Genomic DNA, 25,462 nt, shown 5'->3' on the forward strand with positions numbered 1-25,462 from the left:
ATATCTCCATATGCACTAACCTGAAGCAGAAGACCAACACTGCCCTGTGTTATAGTCATGACGTGCTATATCAAGCATAGCATGTTACTCTACTCACACACACATAGCTCTTTCTCTACTTGTACTGAATCTTTGGACTCAGTGAGATGTTCATATGTCAGTCGTCAGGCTGAACTGTTTGCTGTCTATGCTAAGTCTATGCTAGAACTGGGTTCATTTTATTTCAACTGTAGTAAAGTGCCACAATACTATCAGTTATTTTCTTACTGAAGTTCCACAGTTGCTGACTTGCATTTCAGAAGAGCAGGATGGAGCAATTGTGTTGTTCAAAGTTTGCTTTCTATTTTCTTGTTATTGCTAAACAATGCAATAGTTTTTTTTAAAAAATCCATCCATCCTTATCATCCAGATGTGGAAAGCTGTCCTCTTCTATTTAAAGATCTAAATACAGCCGCAAATATAAGCATGAAGAAACAGTGAAGGTTCTACCTTATTTGGGGTATTTCCTCCCTGGTTTTCAGTTATTCTATGTATATTTTGAACTTCTAGTGCATGTTCTTTGTGGAATTGATTCCTCAGCCCTTAAAATGAGTACTACTTCCTCACATGAGAAATTTCTCTCGATTGCAAGAAATGCTGTATTCCACCTATTAAATTAATCTTTTTGAGCAATATATAGCTCTTGATCTGTTCCACTCATTTGTAATGTGTCAGTGAGTGTTTGCTGAGGTTCATTACAAAAGAACCAGTAGTGTCATTGTAGCCCATCACAACAAAAAATGATTAAATAAATCCAGTTGTGCTAGAGACCCATGACATGAGTTGGCTTTAGGATGTTAAGTTCTGAACCAAGTTTCAAATAAAATACTCTACTGCACTGCAGGACACCTCCAAAAAAATAAGTCAAATGAGTGTAAGAATAGCATTCTCTCCACTGCAAAAGCTAGATTAGTGTTCTTGTGGCTTAAAGCCTGTTAAAAATAAATGTGCTAGACAACAAAAATGCTTCTTTTCATAGCTGCTGTGAATTATAATGGTATATTGGACCCAGTAATGGACTATGTATATTAAAGAGTGTGTTTTATGCAGGGATAATTTAAATTCCTTTTTTTATGTGTTTGAATATTGTAAGGAAAGGCTTACAGATCAGTTGAACCTGTTAATGAAAGCAATTTCTTCTTAACACACATGACTGCACTGTGTATGTAGAGGATTTAGTTAATGGTAGATCCTCCAGCAATTGCCTAGACTATGCCCTGCCCAACAGCTCTTCCCCATCAGCCATCTGCATGCACACACACCTCTTGGAATACCTTAGAAACCTCCCAGCTCTGCTGTGAATGAATTTATGACCTAAATCACTGCTAATAAGTTCTTTATACGCTGGAAAACTGCATTGTGCTAGAGTGCATACCATGCTGTAGGAAAAATTATGTTGCGACCCTAGTCAGGATGAGTGACTTAACCTAGAGCTGAAATAGTGTTTTAGACAGGGGAACATGAATTTTAACTCAGATTAGCCTTTTGAATTCAACTCAGAGATAATTTGTTTGCTGCTGATTTACTCAATTTTCTTGCTCTCTCTGTTGTCATAAGGTAACTAAGTTCAGAATTTAAAACTTTTTTTTTTACCTCTGAACTTCGAAAACAGATTACCCTCACTAAGTGTTTTACATATAATCAACCTTGTGTACAGATGCAATTGGTTAATTGAAAAGTCTGATGAGGACACATCCATTGTGAGCTTAATCTGTTGAAGCTGATGCCAGTGAGGTGACAGATTTGCAATAGCCTATTAAAGTTGCATGGATGGAGCTGTTATCATCACCCCCTCTCATTTTCCCTGTCCTCTTGAGTGATGATGCTCTCTCCATGGCATAGCCTCTGAATTACAGGGAATCAGATCCTGCACTGGCACAGATTTCAGTCCAAAATAGCAAAGCAAACTGAAGTGTCAGGAGGAGCAGTCATTAGGGTTATTCTATATAAATTTGCCACCTCAACTCTGAGACCAAAGTAACAAGATGTACTATCCTACTGGAAAAAGTATAAAACCATACTATCAACCTTAAAGAGGGTTGCTGAAAATAGAGTTCATGAAACATGAATTAACATGACTGTGCTGTTAGCTAACCTGAAATGACCTATCTGAGGACTAAATATGTTCCTGTACAAACACACTCTCTGTGGGATAGAGGACGCTGTCATTTCCTTTTCTGTAATAAAGCAAGGAAAAATGAGATGCACCAAACAACCTACAAAATGCTTTCATGTCAGCATGTTGTCTGAGCTTGTGCATATCCATGGAGTGCTTGTGATTAGAGATAAATGGGACCCAAGTTTCTGAAATGAGGGAAAGGAAAACACTCATGGCTGTGTTTTCTGGCTTCCTTGCATATGCCAGCTTGAACATTATTCCACAATAAGGCCAGGCCTGACTTGTCAGTACAGTCACAAACAGTGCGAAGGGAGAGACGTGATGTTCAATATTTACAAATTATCACCCAAATCATAATTAGAGAGAATGAAACTTGTAGGAAGAAGATTGCCATTGAGAAACTGTTAATGGTATAAAAACACTCAAAGCACCAGCCATAGCACTTGAGGTTTCCAATCACGCTAATATGACACATCATTACCAACTATTTGCAATGGTTAACCAAAATCTGTTTTCTCATCAGTTTTACTGGCTACTATCTGATGAGGGATGGAAAAATGAGCACATCATGACACAGGCTTAGAAAATATCTCTTACAAAAGAAATTATCCATGCACAGGTATTGCTCACTGGTAGCTATTGCAGGCCAAAACTTACAAGTCATCTGTAGACGCATGAAGGACACACACACATCGCAGGAAGGTCACAAAAGATTGAACAACATCCATCATTCAAACCATGTAGAGAAACAGAAGGTTTCCTTGTTTTCCTTCTGCAACTGATAGACAGCAGCTAGTTCTTTGACCTGTATCTATAGCACAAGTATTCAAGTTCTAATTCATCAAAACTTTTGAAGTCCAACAAATTACATTTGAGTGTGTGCTAAAGAAAGCACAAGAAAGGACCTTTGAAGAGAGGAAATTTTTAATTCACCAAAATTTATTTGCTCCTTCAGGATGTATTCAGGTGAAGTGTATTTGCAGTGACCTGACCTGGAGGTTACAAAAGAGCAGCTCTGTGCTGGAGGTTGCAGTGTCAGAATAGGGAAAGAACCTGGGTCAGATGCAGATGAGAAGAGGCACCAAATGTCATGAGACTCTGAGTAAGAAGCAGCAGAGTTTATATGATGTGAGGACTGTGAAGTACATAGTACTCTTCACATGATTCCTATGTTTTCCCTAAGCTATAAATGTCTCACCCTAGGCCATGCTCCTTTTGATATCTGGCACCTTGAGAGAGGATTCACAGTATGCTGGAGACATGGACTGTGGAGAACCATCTTCCCTAGAAAGCTGCCCATAAATCTGAGCCAGACCTTCCCTTTGGTTGGAACCAGAAGATTTCTGTCTGGGAGGATGCTTGAAACATCTCAAAAGTATACAAATAGCACTATGTTGAGACTCAAATAGAAGAGGAAAGATGACTTGGTTTTCATTTATTGCTCATATTTTCCTTCCTATAGTGGTAAAATAAAGTACCTATTATTCCTGGCATCCTTTACATCACACTGAATCCCACATTTGTTCTTACTATTAAATTTTCCATTCCCACCTCACTTGCTAAAGTAGTCTAAGGTGGAATTTTTTGTCTCCAGATCATAGATGAAATTAGTGGTGTTTTACTGAGTGTAGGCAGAGCAGACTATCTGAGGATACTGGCATCATATCCCAAAATATAGCTGGAGTGAAAGAATATGTCAGATAGCATTTATGGTTCTAAATACCCCTGCAGTGCACACTGGTACTGGTTGTTGGACAGCTAGGGATCCTCTTTTTCAGACATGGGAAGAATAGGGACGATCGTAAACTGAAGACTGAGGGACATATTGGGTGGGAAATGTATTTGGGAACATTAAAACAACAACATAGCACAGAGTATACTGCAACAAATAAGGTGCCTGTCAAGTAATCTTCCTCCCATTTTTTTTCCTGTGTTGGTAGTCAATCAGCCTCATCCTCATGCAACTCTTGTCCCTCCTGTTGCTTTCTCTCTCCACTGCAGGGCCACCTCTGTTAAGTGGGTTTTAAACTTATTGCAATAAACAATATACCTACCTCTGCCTGGTGTCAGAAGTAGAGCACTTTTGGAAATTTCTGCTTAATCTACTATTTGTCAGAACACGTTGACTCATCAGAAGTGAACCTGCAGGTATGCATCAGTTTCAGCAGTTTCTTGGGTGGAAGTGCTGGCTGAGAAGAGGCAGACAAACCGCACTCCCACTTCTCCCAGTGCTGGGACCTTCACTTGGCACTGGCCAGGCAGGATGGGAACACGATTGTTCTTACATCATGTGTGACTTCTGGGTGTTTTACACAAGCTTTGAAAGCTCTTGGTTTCATCCCAGCACAGACCAGGAAAAGCTTCATGATGGCAAGATGTTGCAGAGGATGAGAAGACAATTTCCTGCCCTATACAATATGGAGGTCAGAAGTTTGTGTACTGGGACTGTTTTCTAATTTTAGCAATATCCCTGCTCTTTTTTATTTTTCATTCAAATGTAAATCAAGGCTAGATTTATTTCCAGGATTCTGTTATCAATAATTGGTATCAGAAAAATGTTACTGATTTGAAGGAAGATCTTTATATTTCAGTACTAGAAGTGTGACTTGTTTTTACCAGCTAATACTTGCAAATAGCCTGTGTTTCTCATTTTTATCCCAAACTTTCGATCATGATTTTTATCAGATAACAGGGAGGATGAACAGTTAGTTTCCAAAACCTATTATTTTGGGTAATTAAAGAGGTAAACCACAGACAGAATTCAGTGGACGCTGAAATAAGGCACCACAAGGGTTATTGATGGATTGTTTCAACCAGTCTAGTGAAAACACTAGATATATACACAGCTGAAACAGCTCTGGTCTATAGTCCTATTTTCATTTTGCATAAAGTCCTAATGAAATAAAAAATTGGTGCAGATTCCTATTATTCAGTTCGTAATTTTCGAGGTCATCTATTTTAAATTCTCTTGGTGGTCACAAGCATTTCTTGATTAGCAACAATTGCCTAACTATAGTCAAACTAGAGGGATTTTTCCAAAGTATGTGATCATATTGCTGTTAGAATGCATAATTGTTTTCTCCATGAAGAAGCTAAATTTGGCTTAGCAACTGTGTCATGATGTTGATAGAAAATGTCTGGTGTGACAGGGCATAGTGTGGATACTGCACTGAAACGCTCATAACCACAGTTCATTTCATTGATCTTTCAAGGGGGTGAAATATCACACAAGTCATCTGCCTTTGGTTTTTCAAGCCACATCAAACAACTGTGTGGAGACGGAAAAAAAAAGAGAGAAGTGCTAGGTGGTTTGATTTCATCGTTAATGGCTGTAGGTCACTTGATAGCCCTTTGTTTACAATACAGCGATACGCCTGTATCTTGTAAGGCTCACCAGAGTGACTTACTGCTGTGGTACAGGGCCTAAAATACAGCTTGCACATGCCAAGCACCACATGATGCAGAAAATATTCTAATAATACATTACAAAGCCTTGTCAACGCTAGGGAGAATGACTATTCCAAGAAGTAGGGCTGGCTGAAAAAAGACATTCTTTTTTCCCAAACTAGGCCTTTATAAAAGACAGTGATTTGGGGAGCTGGAGGGAGAGAGAGAGAGAGGGGTTTCCTCCTTTGGTCTGGTGGAGAAGTGTCTCTTCTTTGGTTAATCAAAAATATCAACAGAATATAAGTCCACTCCAACTCAAACCATCACATTATTTCATGTCTTTTCTATTTCTTACTTTTGATCAGCTGTTCAGCTCCTTGAGAACTTGACAAATATCTTATATGCACACATTGATGTGCTCCAGCTGCATTGTGTGCTGCTGTGTCCTAAGTGTCTGGGCAGTTTTGCTTTCAGCTATGTCTGCACCATCCTTTTCTAAACCATATCAGTCAGCTGGTTAAATGCCTTTGTGGAAGTAGTCCTCTCTCTTTTGCTGCTTTACAACATGCTGAGGGGTCTTGAGAAATTCATCATAAGAAAATCCTTCTGTGAATTGTTCTAAAGGCAGTGAAATGGGTACCCAGAAAGAACAGTGATTGTAGCCATTTCTAGCACAACTATTATGACACTAAACAAGGTTGCAACACTTCTTAAACTGAAATAGTTCAGCTACTACATACAGCCTAGAAATGGATTTCTGTTGTCTGATAAACTGATGGTTTAGTATATGGAATATAACCAGTTTTTCCATTAAATATATTTTGACAGATTAGATCTCTGACAATGAAGCCTTTTACTGCACATCCTTCTGGGTTTATCGTATTCCTGTTTGCCTTGCTGCAGAAGAGCCATGGACAATGCAAAGAAGCAGCTAAAAAATCAGAGATGAATCTTGGTGTAAAATATGATCTTCCTAACTTCATTGCAGACACTCCAATTCAGAATGTAGTTTTATACAAGCATCATGTTTATATTGGAGCAGTCAATAAGATTTATGTACTAAATGAAACTCTCCAGAACATTTCTGTGTACAAGACTGGGCCTGTTTTGGAGAACCCTGACTGTGCACCATGTGAAGACTGCCGAGATAAAGCCAATTTATCTAACAGCATATGGAAGGATAATGTCAATATGGCACTGCTTTTAGAAACTTATTATGATGATCAGCTCATTAGCTGTGGTAGTGTGTCCGGAGGCATCTGCCACCGTCACATCATTCACCCTGACAACCCTGCTGATATTGAAAGCGAGGTGCACTGCATGTACTCACCCCAAGTGGATGGAGAAGCAGATAACTGTCCTGACTGTGTTGTTAGCACTTTAGGAACCAAAGTTTTGGTGACCGAAAAGGACAGGTTTGTCAACTTCTTTGTTGGAAATACTGTGACATCTACATTTCAGCCTCCCCATGTGCTGCATTCAATATCGGTTAGAAGATTAAAAGAAACACAGGACGGTTTTGAGTTTCTCACAGATCAATCTTATATAGATATCCTCCCTCAGTTCCGTGACTCGTATCCTATTAGGTATGTCCATGCCTTTGAAAATGATCACTTTGTCTATTTTTTGACTGTACAGAGAGAAACTCTTGACTCACAATCTTTTCACACTAGAATTATCCGCTTCTGCACTTTAGACTCAGAGATGCGTTCCTACATGGAAATGCCTCTTGAGTGCATTTTTACTGAAAAGCGAAGAAAGAGGTCCATCCGGAAGGAGGTATTCAACATTTTGCAAGCTGCCTATGTAAGCAAGCCTGGTGCAGCTCTAGCACATGAAATGGGCCTTGGGCTCAATGATGACATCCTCTACGGTGTTTTTGCGCAAAGCAAACCAGACTCTTCTGAACCAACCAACCGATCTGCTGTCTGCGCCGTCTCTGTGCGAACCATCAACGAGTTCTTCAACAAGATTGTTGACAAGCAGAACATGAAATGTCTCCAACACTTTTATGGGAAAGAGAGCAAATACTGCTTAAACAGGGTAAGTGATAATTGATTTGTTACATTTTGGGACTTTTGTTCTCTCTTTGCCTATTCCATTTCCAGGCATCCATCCCTTCAGTTTCAGTTACAAAATGTAACTCCCTGATCATTGCAGATTCCTCAGCATTGCTTATCTCTAAAAGGATTAGTTCCTGTAAATTGAGTATAAAAATCACTGAGGTCCTTATGGGGCTAAAAAATGTAGTTTTTTGCTTGAGAAGCTATGATGCAGCTAAATGGAACATTTAGGCAGTTATTTCTTTTGATTTTTTAAAAAAAATCATAAACATTCATATTCTTGAGCACTGAGGAGTCCCTGAAAAACATCACATACTTAAAAGTATGTTAATGCTGAATCACTGCCCTTCTCAGAAAAAAAATGAAAGAGCTGTTTTAGAATATGCCATGAAGAGCCAGATTGTAATGTAGTTATTCATGCTTGGTACAGAAGCAGTCCGATTGACATGAGTTTTCTGCATGAAAGAAGTGTCAGTGAAATCTGTATCTGAATGAGGGTTCAGGTGGTCTTGGGTGGGAGGGTTGCATTTCTGTACACCATGACTTCAGGAGGTTACTCCTCTCCAACCATATGAAATACTGTGAGCAGAGGAAGCACAGAAATTTTCTCTTTCCCTTCTGGCCAGTATCTGTGCTGGTTTCAGGTTTTTTAAAAGAAATACAGAATCTTGGAATTGGGTACTTTGAACAGCTGCTTTGAAACATGAAACATTAAAACTTGCAATCAGTCGCCTGCTTATGAAGCAGACCCTTAAATATCTTACCTGAGGAGCTTTCTTTTCTCCAACACAAGAAATTTGGAGCTCAGAGGTGGCATGCTGCCTTCTACCAGAGGGCCAGAGCCTCTATGGTGAGACAAGGCTCAGCCAATATGAGGCCTGTGTCAGGACAGATCAACAGCTCAGCCTGCATTTAGAGGCAGATGGTATCTGCCATGTCCCATTGTTGGGACAGCTTGAAGTGAGAGTGGGAGCCACAGGCCTTCTTCACCCCAAGTATCACCATTGTCCTCTCAGCACAGCTGCTCAGCACAGGGCATCAGGTTAAGATGTTGACACAATGCCCTGGTTGGAGGTGGGAGTCTATTTTGTCAAAGAGAAGGGCTGCTCCCCACTGCAGAGGTGACACAGAGCAGTCTGGGGAGAAGAGCCCATTATAGAGACCCTGTGGCTTCTCCCCAGTTGCAGAAATGTGCTCAGAGGAGCTCTGAAGTGGACTGAGCATAACCATAGCCTTGGCAATTGGGGGATGACTCCTTATAGTAGGTTCCAGGTACTCAACACAGATGTAAGCATTGCCAGTGGATGCTGATACATCAGCCCAGCAGATATAGCATTTCATTTCCTTTCTTGTGGGAGGGGGACAGGCAATTTTCAGGAACTAAAAACAAGTTAGCAAATATTCATCACAGTAGCTATCTCTCTTTACTGTGTTATTGTCCTAATTTTTCATTTCAGGTAGTAATATCCTTTTATTTTTCTTATTTTTCTTCTTTTTTTTTTTCATTTTTCAGTTCATTTTTAACAAGAACTATTGTCCTTCTCTGAAAGTACTTTATTCTATATTCCTGGGGTATATGATTTGTGAATGACTGTCTTTAAAGCTCGTGGCCTTTAACTTATCTCATTCTGCACTTGCCTATACATCCATTTCATAAGGTGATCTCTTCAAAGCAAAGTATACTGTTAAAATATTGACAGAATAATTTGCCGCTTTTTACATGCTGTGAAGTACTTTTGTGTTTCAAAAGCTTTTCCAGAGTCTGCTGCTGCTTTGCATATCAGAATAAATGTCTTATACTGCTGACATGTTTATTACAGTTGCCTATTTTCAAGAAATGTCATCAGAGCTCTGATTTCTGCTACATTAAATTGATAAAGGGAAAAATGTTTCTATGATTTCTTGTGGTTCTTTTAAATGGCATAAAGGCTGTCAGAAATTTTTGTCCTGATTGTTTGCTTAACACTGAAATATCAAGACTGTCAAGCTTTGCCTTTCCATTTCCTTTGCCTTGTTCCAGACGACTCATTGAGGCTCCAGTAAAAAGTGTCCTTTGAGTTTTTCAGGCTTCAGCTATACAAAAAGATTGGCAAGAATTTGCCAACCATCCTTTATACACCTGTTTTTCTCTGGTATATAAAGTAGACCTGAAGGGTTGGAATGTGAAGGAAAGGAAGGAGCAGGCAGAAGAAGGAAAGCACATTGTTTTTTATGCTTGTCCCAAAAATGTCAAATCTGGTCTTTCCTGATTTTGTTGGAGATTAAATAATAATTAATAAAAAAAGAGTCTCAAACCCCTTAACTCTTCTTAGGCCCTTCTTTGTACATTGTAAAAGTGTACATGAGGACATAAAACATTTTTCCCCTTTTTGTAAGTCACCTTCAACTTAAAAGAAAGCTTTTATAAAATCTGAGAGTTTGTCACAGTTTATTTTTGTGAAGTTCAAAACTTGTTTTTGTAATGTAGCCAAGATGATCTTCCTCTTTGATGTCCAGAGAATAAAACCACAGACTACTCATGCAAGTGAAAGGCACTGACCACTGAAAAATTAAGTCATAGGACAGTGAAAATAGTCCAGCAGTGAATATGGTATACCACTAACTTCAACATTAAAAAGAAAAATGAGCCTCTTGCACTCTTTGTAAGGAAATGCTCTCTGATAATTTGCAGTTAGAGTCTGATTGATGAAAGCCATTTCATGTTATCAAAAAAAGTCCCTTAAGACAATTGTACATAATTTTGTTGGACTTGGAGTAGTCCATCTTTTCAAGTGGCAGTCCCTAGGGACTGTTTGATCTGAGGTTTCTAACGCTAGAGTTAGACCAAAATAAACCTGAATGGTACATCTGAAACACTTCCTCAACTTGTTCTTATCATATTTAAAGCAAAAATAAGAAAAACTTCCACTCATCTTGATGTGGTTGGCAAAATTTGTTCTATTTTGGCCTTGTTTTCTAAAGGAATGAAGTTTATGTGGTCGTGCTATTTTAGGTCTGTCTTTCTGTTAGTTATCCTTACAGCCTCAGCAATAAGAAACCTTAAAGATGTGAATTCAAGTGTGAATCCAGACACAGGTCCCATATAGGCTCAGGATATGGAAACTGATGAAATTTGAGAAGTAACTTTCTAAACATCAGAAGTACTTACAAGGATTAAAGAAGATATTGTTCACCCATGGGAAAAGTCTCTGTTAGAGCTTAATTGAGGAGCAAAGTCAACCAACCACAAAATATAAATCCAGACACAACTGTGCTTCACTTACTCCAGTGCTCATGGAAAATTTCATAAAATCAAAATAAAACATTTCCAGTTGTGTTTAAGTGCAATACGTATTAAGCCAAAACCTGGCCTCACTGAAGTCAGGGTTAGGAAAAGTGAATCTGATGGAGCATCTGATTGATGTCAGATGTACTGCAGCAGAGCTGTGACCAGTTAGTACTGCCTAATAATTTCCTTCAGTGAAGAGCTGGCTGACACTTAAATGACAGCAAGATGGAAACAGAACTGGCTTTGAATTAAAAGAAAAATTTGGAGTAACAGTAAGGAGGTTTTATTGCTTGAGTCAGGACAAAGATATCTGAGAGGTAGCTGCTGTGGGGGGGTTTTGAATCACTGTGCAGGAATCTCCCACAATGAAGAGAGAACTGGTTGTAGTCTTTAAGCAGAGTTTATTTGGTCAGTTAGTCATTATCAGCCCCAGTGTGGTATCCTCAAAGCAGAGGTATGCTTAGATGAGGAGACATTTACTCCATTTGCAGACATAGTCCAATAGTGTGCATCTTTACCATGGATTAAATGGGATTTTTAAGGTGAGCAAGATGAGTTGATTTTAGCCTTAACAATCTCAACTATACATGTCAGTTGTCATTAGATAGATCAAGATTTTACAAGCTTTTTTGGTCCTTTCTGCATCTCTTACGTACTAAACAATTGTAAGCCAAATTACCTGACTTTAATCATTATGGACTTACATGATAAAACACCTGTAAAAATGAAATCCAAATTCTGTTCTGTAAAGATCTTATGTCTTTGTTTTTTCTACAGGAAAGTTCAGGTGAAGGCCTAAAATACTTAGACCTTAAAGGAAAAGAGAAACCACTGACAGGTTTTTGCCACCTCCCATGCTCCCAGAAAGTTAGTGGTCACAACTCCTGTGAAACAAAAGGCATAAACAGTTGGAAAACATGAAAGGAAAAGAGAAGATCACCAAAACAAAAAATAAAGTGAGGGTAAAATAAACACATGGTGATGCTTCTTTATTACCATTACACACATGATAGATGAGTAAAATTAGGTTATGCTTATATTGTAATGGAAGAAAATAATTGCTGCCTTCTATCAGGAAACCGCAAAGGCACTTATTGATCTGTACTCTTAAGGCTGTGTCTAAGAATATTTAATAAAATAAACAGAGACAAATAACTCTTTTGAGGCCCTTTAACTGCAATATTCCACAGCATTTGGCATGAAATTTTGGCAGCTTTAAAAATAACACGACGTATCTCTGATTAAAATGTGTGGTTGTAAACTACTTAGATAATCTCACAGCATGGAGATGTTTTTATATTGCAAGTAGAATGTGACTGAGTATTTTCCCTAAAAGTCAGGCACCAGAATCCATTAGATTAGTTCAGTCATTTATTCCTCTGGAAATGCTATATCAGACGGCATGCAGCACTCTGCCTGGGCACAAAATCTGTTCCAATTTGTATGCAAGCTCCTCTGTGGGGTTCTGACGTCTCAGAACAATAAATGAGGAGGTCAGAATGATGGGCAGAGTGCACTGGCGCTTTAAGACACGCTTAAACCCTACCAATAAGGGGATAGGCTGCCTCCACATTCCTGTTCTATCCTCACTGTCTCTCTGCCCTGAGTCCTGGCAGTACTGGGGGTCTTTGCTGTGCCTGTACCAGTGGAGTGCAAGGCAGGGTTTGCTCACCAGCCAGCTGCCCTCCACCAGTAGGTACATGGCCACCTACCCACCTGGCCATGGAGGACCTGACTGGGGCAAACAGCCTGGCATAAGGGATTGCAGGGAGAGTCTGGTCTCCAATTAAACTGCATTAAAGGAGGAACACGGGCATGAGTTGTAGAGCATGGGTGTGGGTCTGGGTAAGGTTATCTCGGGCTAAACCAGATTTGGCAAACACTTGTCTACAGAGTTAAGGGCTGTTCCATCTCTGGGACACCCTCATGAGGGAGTTCCTGAGAAAAAGACAAAACAAGGAAAAAGGCAGGTCAGGGAGTTTTTTTGGAAAGTACCTCACCACCCCTAGTGGTAGATACCTTTTCAGACTCTTCTGAGCCCCAGGAGCTATGGAGTTTGGGGGCTAACCTCTTAGATGGCTGCAAAAACTACAGTTTTCCTTCTGGTGCCCAGTTGGGGACCTATCTTTCCTTGCTTCTTAGTGCTGCTGCTTGGCATTTTATCATCTTCTTGATGAAAGCTGGATTTCTCTGTGAAAAAGTAGAATCCGTTGAACTACCATTTTCTGCAAAGGGCACAGCTTTATCAGCCAGAGTTACTAATAATGTTCCATTTCCAGACTTTTTAATCAAATTCTTCCACTGAAGGCAGGGTTCCCTATCGGTTATTAGTGTGGAAAAGTGACTCTGCTGCTTTTCTCTGGAATTGCACAGATATCATTTCAGGCAGAAAGTAATTTTTATTTTGTTAAAATGGATGTCTGTTTATGTGGTCTTTATGTCTCAGTTTCTGAAGGCCCTTAAATAAATCCAAAGGCTAGAACTGGACAAGGTATAATTTTCTCATCCTGTATAGCCTTGCAAATTAGAAAAATGTTACAGTCTCACAAAAAGAGATGTCCAAAATATATACTAGTAGTTATATAATACTAAGGACATTCCCTGAAGATGTATAATATTCAGATCTGAGGCTCTTTTCCTGGGTTCAGACCAAATTCTAAGACTCCTTAATCCCAGATTAAGTTCACATCAAGTCTGCTGATGACTGTTCTGCAATGGGGCCATCTTAGCCCCTTCTGAAAGATCTGCTTGGATTTCTTTAAGCACAATTCCAAGTTCCAGAGAAAGAGAAGCTGATTATGCAGTGCACTGTGTGCAGATCTAAGTCCTGGATTCATCCCACCTGGCTTTGGTAGGTGCTTGATACATCTAAGCTAGCAATGAATTTTTCTCGTGTTCTGCTGCCAAACAATGGGGAGACACATAAGTCCTGACAAAGCAGACATCTGCCTTTCAGCTCACTCAGCACCCACCTTACCTCAGCAGTTTTCTACTTACTCTACTTATTCTGACTCAGGACCACATCTGGCCATCATTATTGCTCACTAAAGCAACAGTAGGTAATTATTATCCAGGAGAGAGCTTTTGAGTGTTACTCAAACTTTGTAGGTGGCATGTGGGTTTCTGATCTCAGACAGCTTTTGCATCAGGGGTGGAATTACTCCTCATTTCCAAACATACAAGTAAAACCAGAATCAAATCCCACAGTAAATATAAAAAAAAATAATAATGCTGAGGAAGAAGATCCATGGCATAAATGGTTCAGAAAGCAAGCATAAACCATATGAAATTATTATTTGCACAGTCTACAGGGTGTGTGAAAACAAAGAAACGCAAGAGAAGTGGTCTTGCAGTAAGTGATAATGGCTTCTTAATTTTTGTAGGGAAGATGTCACCTGCTTTTATACACAGCCTGTGGAAATTAGGGCAGATTGCATGATTTTCTTCTAGTTTCTTGACTTCTTTCTGTCCCACATGTGTCTTGCACCACTGTTTTGGCTAGACATGCAGTTGCTATGTAACATTTTGTTGGAATAAGGGTCTCCACACTCTGCATCATCTTTGGATAGCTGGTCTAGATGGAATTCCCAGCTTTTCTATTTTACCACAGCTTCCATGTTAATAAAGGACTTCTATGAAAAATGCACCTAATAGACACTACAAATGTACAGCAAAAGTGCTTTCATCAGCACAATATCTCAAATGCATTACTTTATTTCTTAAAAATGTGTAATTAGTCAACACCTCTTCTTTGATAATCTGTATACTGAGTTAAATGCTGAATTAATATAAAGGAAATCAGCAAAATACAAAGATTACTTAGGTCCATTTTGCCTGCTGAATCAATAAGATTTACTTAGTGCTAATGCACTAACCAGATTATGAGAACTAATGCAGTACTGTTCAATGACAAAAGCAAATAACTCTTTGAATGATCTTGACAAAAGAACATGAAATCATCTTAATTTGTATTAACTAATTACATTTAACATGGATGTTGTTTTACCTATTATCTTAAGTGGAGCATCAGTACAGTGGCTTCCTTCTCCATCTCATTTTAGGAGTAGATCAAAGCAACAAGTATTAAGAGTTACTGAAATGATGCTGTGTAAAAATTTACACTGATGGAGTTCTTTCAAAAATTTTATTCTCAGAAAGGGATATGCTTTCTCTGTATTCCATATAAAACTCTTTGAATTGCTTTCAAATACAAGAATAGTATTGGGAAGAAGAGGAAGGAAGAAGAGGGGAAAAAATTCTTTGTTTAAAACAAAAAGAGGAAGAAACTCTTCTAGCTTTTAGAGTAAAGCTTCATTGCTTCAGCAGGAGTTCTTAGAAGAAGAGAACCCAGTCCCCTGTCCCAGACGTGTTCTGTCCTGCATGAACACTGGACTGAGTTCACAGCACCCACACACCCTCAAGGTGTTGCTCACCAGTCAAGGAGACCAGAAGCACTGTGGCTCTGCTTTTATGGGAACTGTTTAGCACATGAATTGGCTTCCACTGGCAAAACTGAGCCCTTCAATATGATTCATTTTTCCCTTCCTTAGGATTACAAGAACCATCATTAACATGATGATGATCAAGTCACTCTCACCCTCAGACAACTATGTGGCTTCACTGAATTATTTGTGCCAGAATTACGTTCCTGTATTTTCAGTGGAGAGAAGCAGTGATCAAATGCACATCTCACCTGAAGAGAAATAATGCAGACTACCCAGAAAATTAAGTTGTATCAAGAACAGCAAAGCTATATTGGCTGAAAATATACAGAAATATTTAAAGAGGAAAATATGATAAGGTTTTTCTGTGTTCCTCATGGTTACTCTTCCTGTTCAGAGTCTGCTGTACATATAAATTCTTCACCATTATGTGTTTGATTCCTTTAGGACCCACTCTGAAAACTGTAGTTTGATTATTCATCTCAATTCACTGACTTCCACAAGAGAAAAGATAGGGAACTTATACACTCTCTTAGATTTTAATGGTCTTGGTACCCAATTTGTTATGTAGAATCACCAATTCATTTAGAAAAACTACAGTAGTTTCTTTGGGAAAGGATTTTTGCCTTTTGCAGACATCTGGATCCAGGTAATTTAAGAATAGCTTATTTCTCCCTACTCCCTATGTTATGCCATAGATCTTAAGGGTCTTTTCCAACCTAAGGAATTATTTGATTCTATGAAAGGAGGAATGCAGTTGGTTCTTGTAGGTGACCACTTCTCCTGAGAGAGAATCTCAGTGTTCATAGCAGAAAGAAAAAACCTGATACTTAGGATTTTGATTCTTGACAGCCAACAAGTTAAGTCATATAAACAAACCATCAGGAAATAAAACCCATGCATATTCCTATTTTATTTGAGCTTTAGAGCATAACTGCATTATTTTATGATTGACACTAGGAAATATCACCTAGTTACCTTCAGACCATTTCTCCAATTTGTCAAATTAAGTTTTAATGATGTCCTCCTAGTGGCTCACAAGACAGTATGAAATGTTCTGGAGTGATTAAGTCATTAATTTCCAGTTTATTCAAGACATTAAACATAATATCAAGACATTATACATAATATCACTATCTATATGAGCACTGCACTTAACTAAGGGCAGGATTTGACCAGCTCTGGAAGGAGCCTAGAGGAGTATTTCTTCAATTTGCAATCACTGCAAATTAGGGAAAAGCTCACAAAAATATATTCGGAATTTTTTTTCCCCTGGGTATAGTATTCAGGCTAGAGACTAGACTTTTGGATCATTTTTCTGACACCAACCTAGACAGGTATTTTTCTGAGATTTTTATTAGTTTCTGTAATAATTCCTTCCCTGCTTTCTTTCCCTGCACTCCTGGCTTCAAATGTGCAACTTCATCTGAAATATTTTATTTTTATGCTTACTGCATATGACACTTAAACCATCAGTTAGCTGCAAAAATGTGGCAGCTCCTGATACCTCAGCTCAGTGATGTCTAGAGATTTTTTTTGGCATGTTTGTCTTCTATGGACCAAATCAAGGGTAAATTCCAAAACATCACAACTTCCCATATGAACAAATAAGATAACATTAATTATCTTCTAGCCTTCTGGACACAGCTTTAAGGCAGGGCTTGCTCACACCTCACTGCATTCCAGGAGCACACCTGTGCCAGCTTAACAGTAACAAAGCCCTCTCTATGAATCACAGGCACAATTGGCACCTCTTGTCCTACAAGAGAAGCAATATAGCTGAATCCAAGCACTTACTCGTGCTGTAATCATCCATTTCAATAGTTGTGTGATTTCTCAGTGGAACTTGGCATCATATCCAGAGTGCATCATCTGACATCAGTTATTTTTCCACATTGACAGCCAAATGGATAGTTATGTGTATACTGGGAGGGAGGGAGGGAGAGATGGAGAGAAAGAGAGAGAGAGAACCAGGCTTAAAAGTGTTAATTTAAAGCAGCATCTTTGACAAAGTTGTCCCTGTTATTGATCTTCCTTTAGTTTTCCAAGTAGCCTTTTAATCTCTGCATTTCTACTCAAAGATCAAAGCCTTCCTTATTTCTTAACAGCCAACCCTACATTATACTTAATCCATGAAGCACCAGGTTTTGTAAGAACCATATGTGTAACATTCTGCAGGTTCTTCAGCAGATAGACAAAATTATGGCATGTCTGAGGAAAGCTGAGCTGACTTTGTGGCTGAGCTGACTTTGGAGGAGCTAAGAAAGGTGTCAGGGCAAGCAGGAAAATCTAGCCACTTTTTCCAAAGAGCTTGAACAAAGTTTCATGAGGCAGCATGTTAGGATGTTTGAATTGTGCTGAAATGACTATGTAGGAGGAAGTGCATTAAGCTTAGTACAGAAACATCTCTCTCCAAAGTCTTCGCTTATGGAAAAAAAGCAGTTACAGGAAAGAGTAAAGATCCTATGTTGGGGGAGGGTAAAATCAGAAATCTGCCTTATTTCAAGAAGCATGAAAACTTTACATCTTTCTGCACTTGAACTATTCATACTCATTGTATGAGTAATCTGCACAGATGTTTCAGAAATACTTTTAGACTGGGTAGGATATGAGTCTAAAAGAATACAGCTTTTAGCTCGTTCGGTGGCCAAAACAAAGAAAAGCTAAACTTGCCCATTGAGGATTTAACCCAGTCAAACACTGGGTTAAAAAATACTTAAAGTATGTTCAGTGTTCCTAGTTCAAAGTATTAGTTCAGTTCCTGCTGAACAAAATACACTGCATATTAACAGTTAAAAAGAAAACTAATACAGTAAAACCTTTAGTATGTGGATAACTGAACTGTTAAGTCACTGCTGTACTAGATCTAATTTAGAACCCTTTTTTCTATAACATTAAGACACTGCACAGAGATTTCAACTGCTCATTTGGTCTGATGTACGCTTTCACCTAAATGATACAATAAATTGACAGTCAGGGCACCTTCAGAAAATCCGTCACCAGGGCTGACTGCAGCTCCTAGGGATCACAGAAGAACTCACTTGCCAATGCTGTTGCTGGGCTCAGCTCAGGAACATCAAAATCAACAGCAAAGGGCTGAGCTACTAGGTTGAACATTTTGTTGATAGTAATTTCAATGCCTTGGATTTCAGTCCAGAATTCACCAGTTAGCCCAACAAGAAATTCTTCATTTGTTGCTTTCCTTTTCATACTTTGAAGAAAGACATCTGAATCTAGAAAAGAGGACAATAAAATTTTACTCCTACATGCTCTTTAAGGGTATGATGCAGATCTATTTGACTTAGTAAAAAGAACTCTTGGCTGTCTTGAAAAGGTTTCATTCAAGTTTCTTAAAAGATTTTTTAAAGCATGTTTGTGACAAAAACAAATCAATAAAAAATAAGAGAAATTAAACTCACTATTGATTTTAACAGAGGGAACCACCATAAGATCCTTTATAATCTTCTTAAATGTTTATTCATAAAATATGTCACAGTGGGAACATGATATATGACTTCCAAATTTAAGCTGGTTAAATATCCTTTAAGGGATTCCTGGTTATTATCTTTATACAATGTCCCCAAAACAGATGATGTAATATCAATAATAATGAAATTATCAGTTAATAGATTTCTATTGAATTGTTAGGAGGTTATATTCTTCTTCAGAGATAACTTACAGTGTATTGTGCAAGACTATTTCCAATGAAAATTAAAAACATACAATCTCTGTTCCCAAAAAGAAAGAGAAAATCCTGAAAATGTAGCTATTATTTTAGTACACTTGAGACATGTAGAGATCAGATGAAATAGTGCCTGAACCATAAATGATCAATACAATAATCTGAGTAATTATCAAAATCTGTCTTCCCCGTAGTTTCATTTAAACATACAATCAGAAACCTATTTTTCCTAACTTATCTCCCTTTTCTTTCTCTGGCTTCTTCTCCACTTTTGTGTCTTATCTCTGAAAAAGGTGGTGAAAATAGAGGGGAAAGAATATTGCAAATTGTTATTTTCATGTAAAAAAATCATGTTGCTGTTAGAAAATATTTTTCTAGGAAACTGTTTAGAAGTAGGTGTGTAACTGGGCAGGCTCTGCAGTACAAAAATTCTCAGACTCTTGGAGAAGCAGCATTAAGGAAGTCACTATGAGAAGGATATCTTGATATATGTGCTTATACACATATCATCTAGTTAAAGACCCCATGTCTTATTCCTGCAGACGTGATTTTAAAAGTTAATAGAAACATTCCCATGACATTAAGAAGTTTTTGCCTTCCTCATGGAACATCATAACTGATGAAGCAATTAAGTTTGAAACATCTTAAAATACTTTTGGTCGAATGCATTTGTGCTAAATGACTTCATTCTGACAAAGATCTAGTGCTACTCATAAATAAAGTACTCATCTGTACTTCATTTTCAAACAGGCTTTTTCAAGAAACGCTTCGTACTGCAGAGCACAAGATGATGAATATCGCTTAGAAGTTACGACTCCTCTGCAGAGGGTTGACTTGTTCATGGGCCAGTTCAACAGCGTCCTGTTAACTTCCATATCTGTCTTCACCAAGGGGAACCTTACCATTGCTAATCTGGGAACTTCTGAGGGCCGCTTCATGCAGGTAAATATTACTACAATAACTTCACTATAAAAAAACATACTAGAGTTTAGCAGGATGGTGAAAAGGGAAGAGCGTTATTACCTCAGTTTAAAAGGGGCATTAGAAAATTCAAATTGCCAAAAATAATACAGCTTCTGGAATATAAATAAAGTGTCTAGTGGAGCATTCAGTATTTTAAGTGTTCACCTGGAGTTTGTGGTTTGGAACAGTGGTTGAGGAGCAAATTCTACCATGATCTCCAGCTGTCTTAGTTCACAGAACAATTTTGGTCCATACAAACAAGAGTTCTTTCAAAGACTAAACTGAAAGCACCGTCTTGGATAGACATCAAATATGCCTCAACCCCAGCTGGGGCAGAAAGGTCTAAAACAGTGACTGATTATTCAAACAGCTTCAAAAATACACTTTGTGTGCTCATTTACTCTAGAGGATCAGATTAAATCCATTCAGTAAAAAATGGCAAGACAGTTTATAATGTAGAAACAGGACCCTCAGCATTAGTTGTTTCTATATACTGATCCACTTCTCTGACACTAAATTCCTTGCTAGTGTACCCATAGCCTATGACTCAGAGCTGTAGAATTGAGATTAGCTCCTTCTCCACCTACTTTCAAGTTTCTCTGAATGTGTATTAGATTTTCAGGCTCTTGCTCACCCCTATCTCACTCTGTTCTTTTAGGATTACAGTTCTTCCTGTCCTAAAATAAGTTTTTCATTAAAATGTGATACATCACCCTCCTAAGTAGTCTCCCTTCCTCCACTAAGTACATAACTAATCTAGACAGGTAGATTATACTACATGACTTCTTTGTAGGTGACTAATGAAATAAATATAATGCATACAAGCAGCAGTCTTAAAATCTTGGCAGTCAAAAGCAAACACCAGGAGACAAAGACAAAATACTTTGAGTTCACCCATCTTATTTCAAGCACTATCATCCTATAGTAACTTCCTTGGAGAGCTTGGCTTCTCCAGCTGCCACACAGTCCAGCCTGGATGTACATCTTAGCCTGGATTGCTCTTGCACCCAAGGACCTGTGTTATTTCAATTTGCCAATAATATTTGTCTTCTAGAAAACTTCCTGAAGTATTTACAGTCTTCTGGCTTTCTTGTTCTATAGGCTACAGAGAGTTAATAAGACCATCAGTTGCTGTGCCATTCTAGTTTTCCCATTTCCCATAACCTTCCATCAGAAAATACTTGGGCACATGTAGCCTTTAATGGAACTAAGCCTTTCCTTTCTTCTCTCCCTTCCCCTCATTTTCTTGCCACATGCAGTGGATATGGTTTTATATTGCCCTCAGTGTATGCACCCTTTCTGGATAAAGGGAATTCTGTACCTCCAGTCTTCTGCACAGACTGGACACAGCACTGGTACCCTAGCAGACAGAACCAGCTGTGTAATGCAAATTATATAATGCTTCTACGGGCAAGGAGTTCAAAATTATTTGCCAGAAAGGACAGATGAAAAAATATAGAAAATCATGTTTCTCTTTTCCTCCAAAAAATTTAACATATCTTTCAATGACAACCCAGCCAGTTTTACCTTAACTTTCCATGGTGACCTTGATAAATTTAAGCTGTGGTTTGCCTTTTATGCAGGAAAGGCAAATGCTAAGAGCTACACATTGAGCTGGGCCCAAATTGTGTTCTGTTCTTGAAAGCAGATACTGATTCACACAGAGAAATGAGCAATTTGTTTAACCTTTCTGAAGTAATTTCCTTACCCACAAAATACAATTAATAACAACGACTCTCTTACTCCCAGCATTACTTCTGGGCTGTCACAAAGCTTTTAGGAAGGTTTGGTAGAAAGCACAAGGGAGCATTATTTTTATTTATTATGTTCTTTAAATTATTCATTCAAATCCTGCAGCACATACTTCATTTAGATGTTTGCTCAACTCAAGGAACAATTAAATATTTCCAGAATACATTTCCCATTCCAGGTTCAGTTACAGATCAAAAGAAAAGGCTATTGTGTAAACTGCACATGGCCATTAGCAGAAATATTCTCATCATTGAATCAGACTGGCTTCAGCTACAGGGGGAAGTCAGCATTGGGCTGATATTGTACTAAATTTGAGCTCTTTCTTTTGAGGGTTGAGTGCAGCTAAGAGGAGAAAGTGTATAGTGACTACCTTTAATGATACTACTTCCAAGTAAAAGTATTTTTTTTTTTGTCTTTAAATTATTTTGGAAAGGATACCAAATCTGTAGGATAGAGCAGACACAGATTTTTTGCAGAATTTCATGCTCTCTTTTTGTTTTCTCTAATAGTAATCTAGGAAGTGCTTTCAAACGTGTTCATTAGGAAATGCCCAACTAAAGCAGATTTGTAGTGTTTCTATGGAAATATAGCTATTAACTGCAATGAGATTTAGATCATTAAAAATTAAGCTATTATATGACCATTACTGAGGTAAAATAGGTAAAAAAATCAGGATAATCTAACAAATGGGTTAATTCATCAAAAATATATCCCCAAAGACCTCCACACATTTTTAACAAAGAAATATAATGAGTTTTTTGTTTCATTCACAAATCTGTTGGAACATATTGCAAAGAATCTTCAGCTCTTCACTTATTATGCGTCTCACTTTTGCACAGTCATTTGGACTGATATTTTTTAGGTCTTTGTACAAGCAAATATTGAATTTTTCCGTGCAACCCTTGTAACTTGTAGCTATTCAAAGCTGACTTCAGACACAGACACGCTTTCAGAGAGAATTAGTTACAAAATTCTATCTATCAGGGAACCTGTTTTAAAACTGGTTGTATTGTGTTGGTATTTTGAGGACATATTATCATGCCAACTATTTAAAAGCAAAAGAAAAAAGTATTCATGTATACCTTTCTATATTAAAAAAATTAGCTCAGCCTTTTGAGTGCACCCAGTTCATCTTGTATCTTCTTTGAAATACCAAACCTTACTATATTTAGACAATTTAGTTTCTGACATAAATTTCCCTGCTAGCAGCATGAGATTAAAAGAAGTAATTTCTCTGTCTTTGACAACAGCACCCTGAAGTGTCCAGATACGTAGCAGTTTGGTGAAAGTAATGAACATTTGAATCACATTTTTGCTGTATTAATTTAGGGTTTCTTTTATTTGTTATGAAACACTTTGGGGGAAGGGGGAACCTCTTGAAAACTTTGAGATCATCTCACCTAAACTGAGTTGAAGCTCCAAGCCTGCACTGTGGAAGCCCATAGGTGAAGCAGCAAGCTATTGAACCTGAGAGAAATTTATTTGAAAATGTTTCTCATATACCCCCTTTATACTTGCTTCTACTTGATCAGCAGCCAAACACTTGATTCTGTCTTTTTTTTCTTTCCTCTTTCTAGTCATCCTTCCATCTCCTTTTGTTTTTCTTCTGCTCATCACTTTCTACCTTCCTATGTTCCTCTTGTCTACAACTCTATTTCTATCTCCATCTATTTTCACCTCTTTACCTTATGGCTATAGCACAGCATTGCTGCAAAATTCAACAGGTTTAACATGTATGTTTTTCCTTCTGTAGGTGATGGCTACCATATTCTGGAGTTTTGAAGTATTTAGGGATGTATCACAATGAGTAGTTCCTACTTTTACAAGTGATTCCTCCAAAGCTTATAGCATTACCCATCAGAATTATTAATGATCCAACTCAGAACATAGTCCACATCTTACTTATTTAAAAAAAGCCTTCTAAAGAACCAGTACTAATCAGAAAGCAAAGGCAGGTATGTTTTATCCAACCAAGGAATACTCACCTGTTGTTTTCTGCTTTTAATTTGATAAAATAGAATTACTCAGTTGAACAGCTTTGGAAAGCACTAATACTGGAAAGTAAATATAGCCTCCTTCACTAAATGTTTAATTTTTTTGAGCCAAAATCTGGAACTAAAATAAAATCAATTTGGATGGTCCAAATACAGAAGATGCATGTGTTCTTCTAAGGAGGATAATTAGGGCCATGAGGTGAATTCCAGATCTCCCCTGAAAAGTACTGCAGCCCATTCACATACTGAGCATGTTTTGGCTCCCTCAGAAATGTCAAATCTGTATTTGGCCATGAATAGATTGGAGTTTGTAGTTTACTAAATATTGTGGAGTTTCTGTTGCAAAACAGACCAGTAATAATTTTTCTAAGACAGCTGACATGCATGAGACAGAAAAGAAAAATGGTTTTACTTCCTTCCTAAGCTTGGAGCCTGACAACAAACTTTTTTTTCCCTTCTCTTTTTTTTTCTGCGGAGAAGTTGCAGCTGTTCAGCCTTTCTTATTGTGCTTGTTTTCAGACTGTGACTGGGAACGCAGGCTGTAACTACAGCTGTTGTGTGCAAAGTGAATCAGGTATTTCACAGTGGTTATTTGATTAGAAAACAGCACCCAGTCACACAGCTATAGCTAAGGAATCAGATTTTCAGCTGATGTAAAACAGCGTTATTCTGCTCAAATGAAGCTGCAATAAGAATACAACTCACAACTGGAAAAGATATTACCAGCCATTATTTGGGGAAATTATAGTTTGTAAAAAATTCCATAATATATTGAGATAATTTTTTTTTTTTTTTTTTTGCTTGGTTTCAAGGCGTTTTGGGTTTCTTCTGAAGCTGGCTCTCACTTCAGAGAGTGTTTTTAGAGTGATGATGAAATGAGTTCTTCAGGAAGGGGAAATCTTTGTGGTAGCTCTGGGAAGTGTGGGATATGGGAAGGTCTAACAAGATTTATTCTTAAAAGCTCACATTTGGTCTAGCCGTAACAATGAACAAGAGATCAATGCCCTTGATGTAGCAGAGGCTGGATTTCAGCCTAAGATTATGTTTGAAAACAGAATTGTGCATGTGCCCCCTACACTTGGAGCTGGCCTCAGCAATGTAGCACTCCAGCAAAAGCACCGCAACTGCTTGTTGGTGACCCTCTTGAATAGGGACTAGAGAAGTTTTCACTGTGTTTTACAGCTACAACAGGCAACCACTCTCTATAGATGCAATTTTGGCAGCAGGGCCGCCTCATCCTCCTGACTACGCCAGTGAAATTCAGTGCACAGTGGGGCAGCAGTAGTGCGGAATGTGGGACCCCACCATGGGCCCTCTCATCCTCATGGTTCAGTGGGACATCCATCCTTCAGGAAGTGAGGAGAGGGTCTTCCCATGGGCATACACAGACTCTGAGGTGCCATCAGCAACATGCTGGCTGCAGTCCTGTCCCATCTGGCTGAACATGAGCCAGCTCTAGCTGAAAAGCCAAGCATTAGCAAAACATGGTAATGCACTGTCATGTCTGAACAGATTCTGGATGGAAAATGGCTTTGGGCACAAAAAACAAAGTGTGATGTTACAGATAGGCCTTGCTGGAATACTGCACATCAGGCAACAGGCCACTCATCCTCCCAGGGGGCTCTCTGCACTTGTTAGACGAACAACAGATTAATGTAAGCCTTATTCTAGAGAACCATTATATCCCAGTATTTTTAACCAGACTTTTTGCTAATAAAGGTTATATGGGGTAATAAAAAGTTCAAGGAGCAGA

General features: G+C 38.4%; 1 protein-coding gene across 1 annotated transcript in view; it reads left to right on the plus strand.

Annotated features, from left to right (window-relative positions):
* The window catches only part of LOC131591999 (hepatocyte growth factor receptor-like), a 120,863-nt gene that overhangs the window by 46,929 nt on the left and 48,472 nt on the right, over nucleotides 1–25,462 (plus strand). Inside the window, exons 3-4 of the mRNA XM_058863187.1 lie at nucleotides 6,374–7,588; nucleotides 19,751–19,942. Coding sequence (XP_058719170.1) covers nucleotides 6,374–7,588; nucleotides 19,751–19,942 — 1,407 coding nt within the window. The remainder of the gene's footprint in view (nucleotides 1–6,373; nucleotides 7,589–19,750; nucleotides 19,943–25,462) is intronic.

This window comes from Poecile atricapillus, chromosome W (genome assembly GCF_030490865.1).
Source record: "Poecile atricapillus isolate bPoeAtr1 chromosome W, bPoeAtr1.hap1, whole genome shotgun sequence".
NCBI lineage: Eukaryota > Metazoa > Chordata > Aves > Passeriformes > Paridae > Poecile > Poecile atricapillus.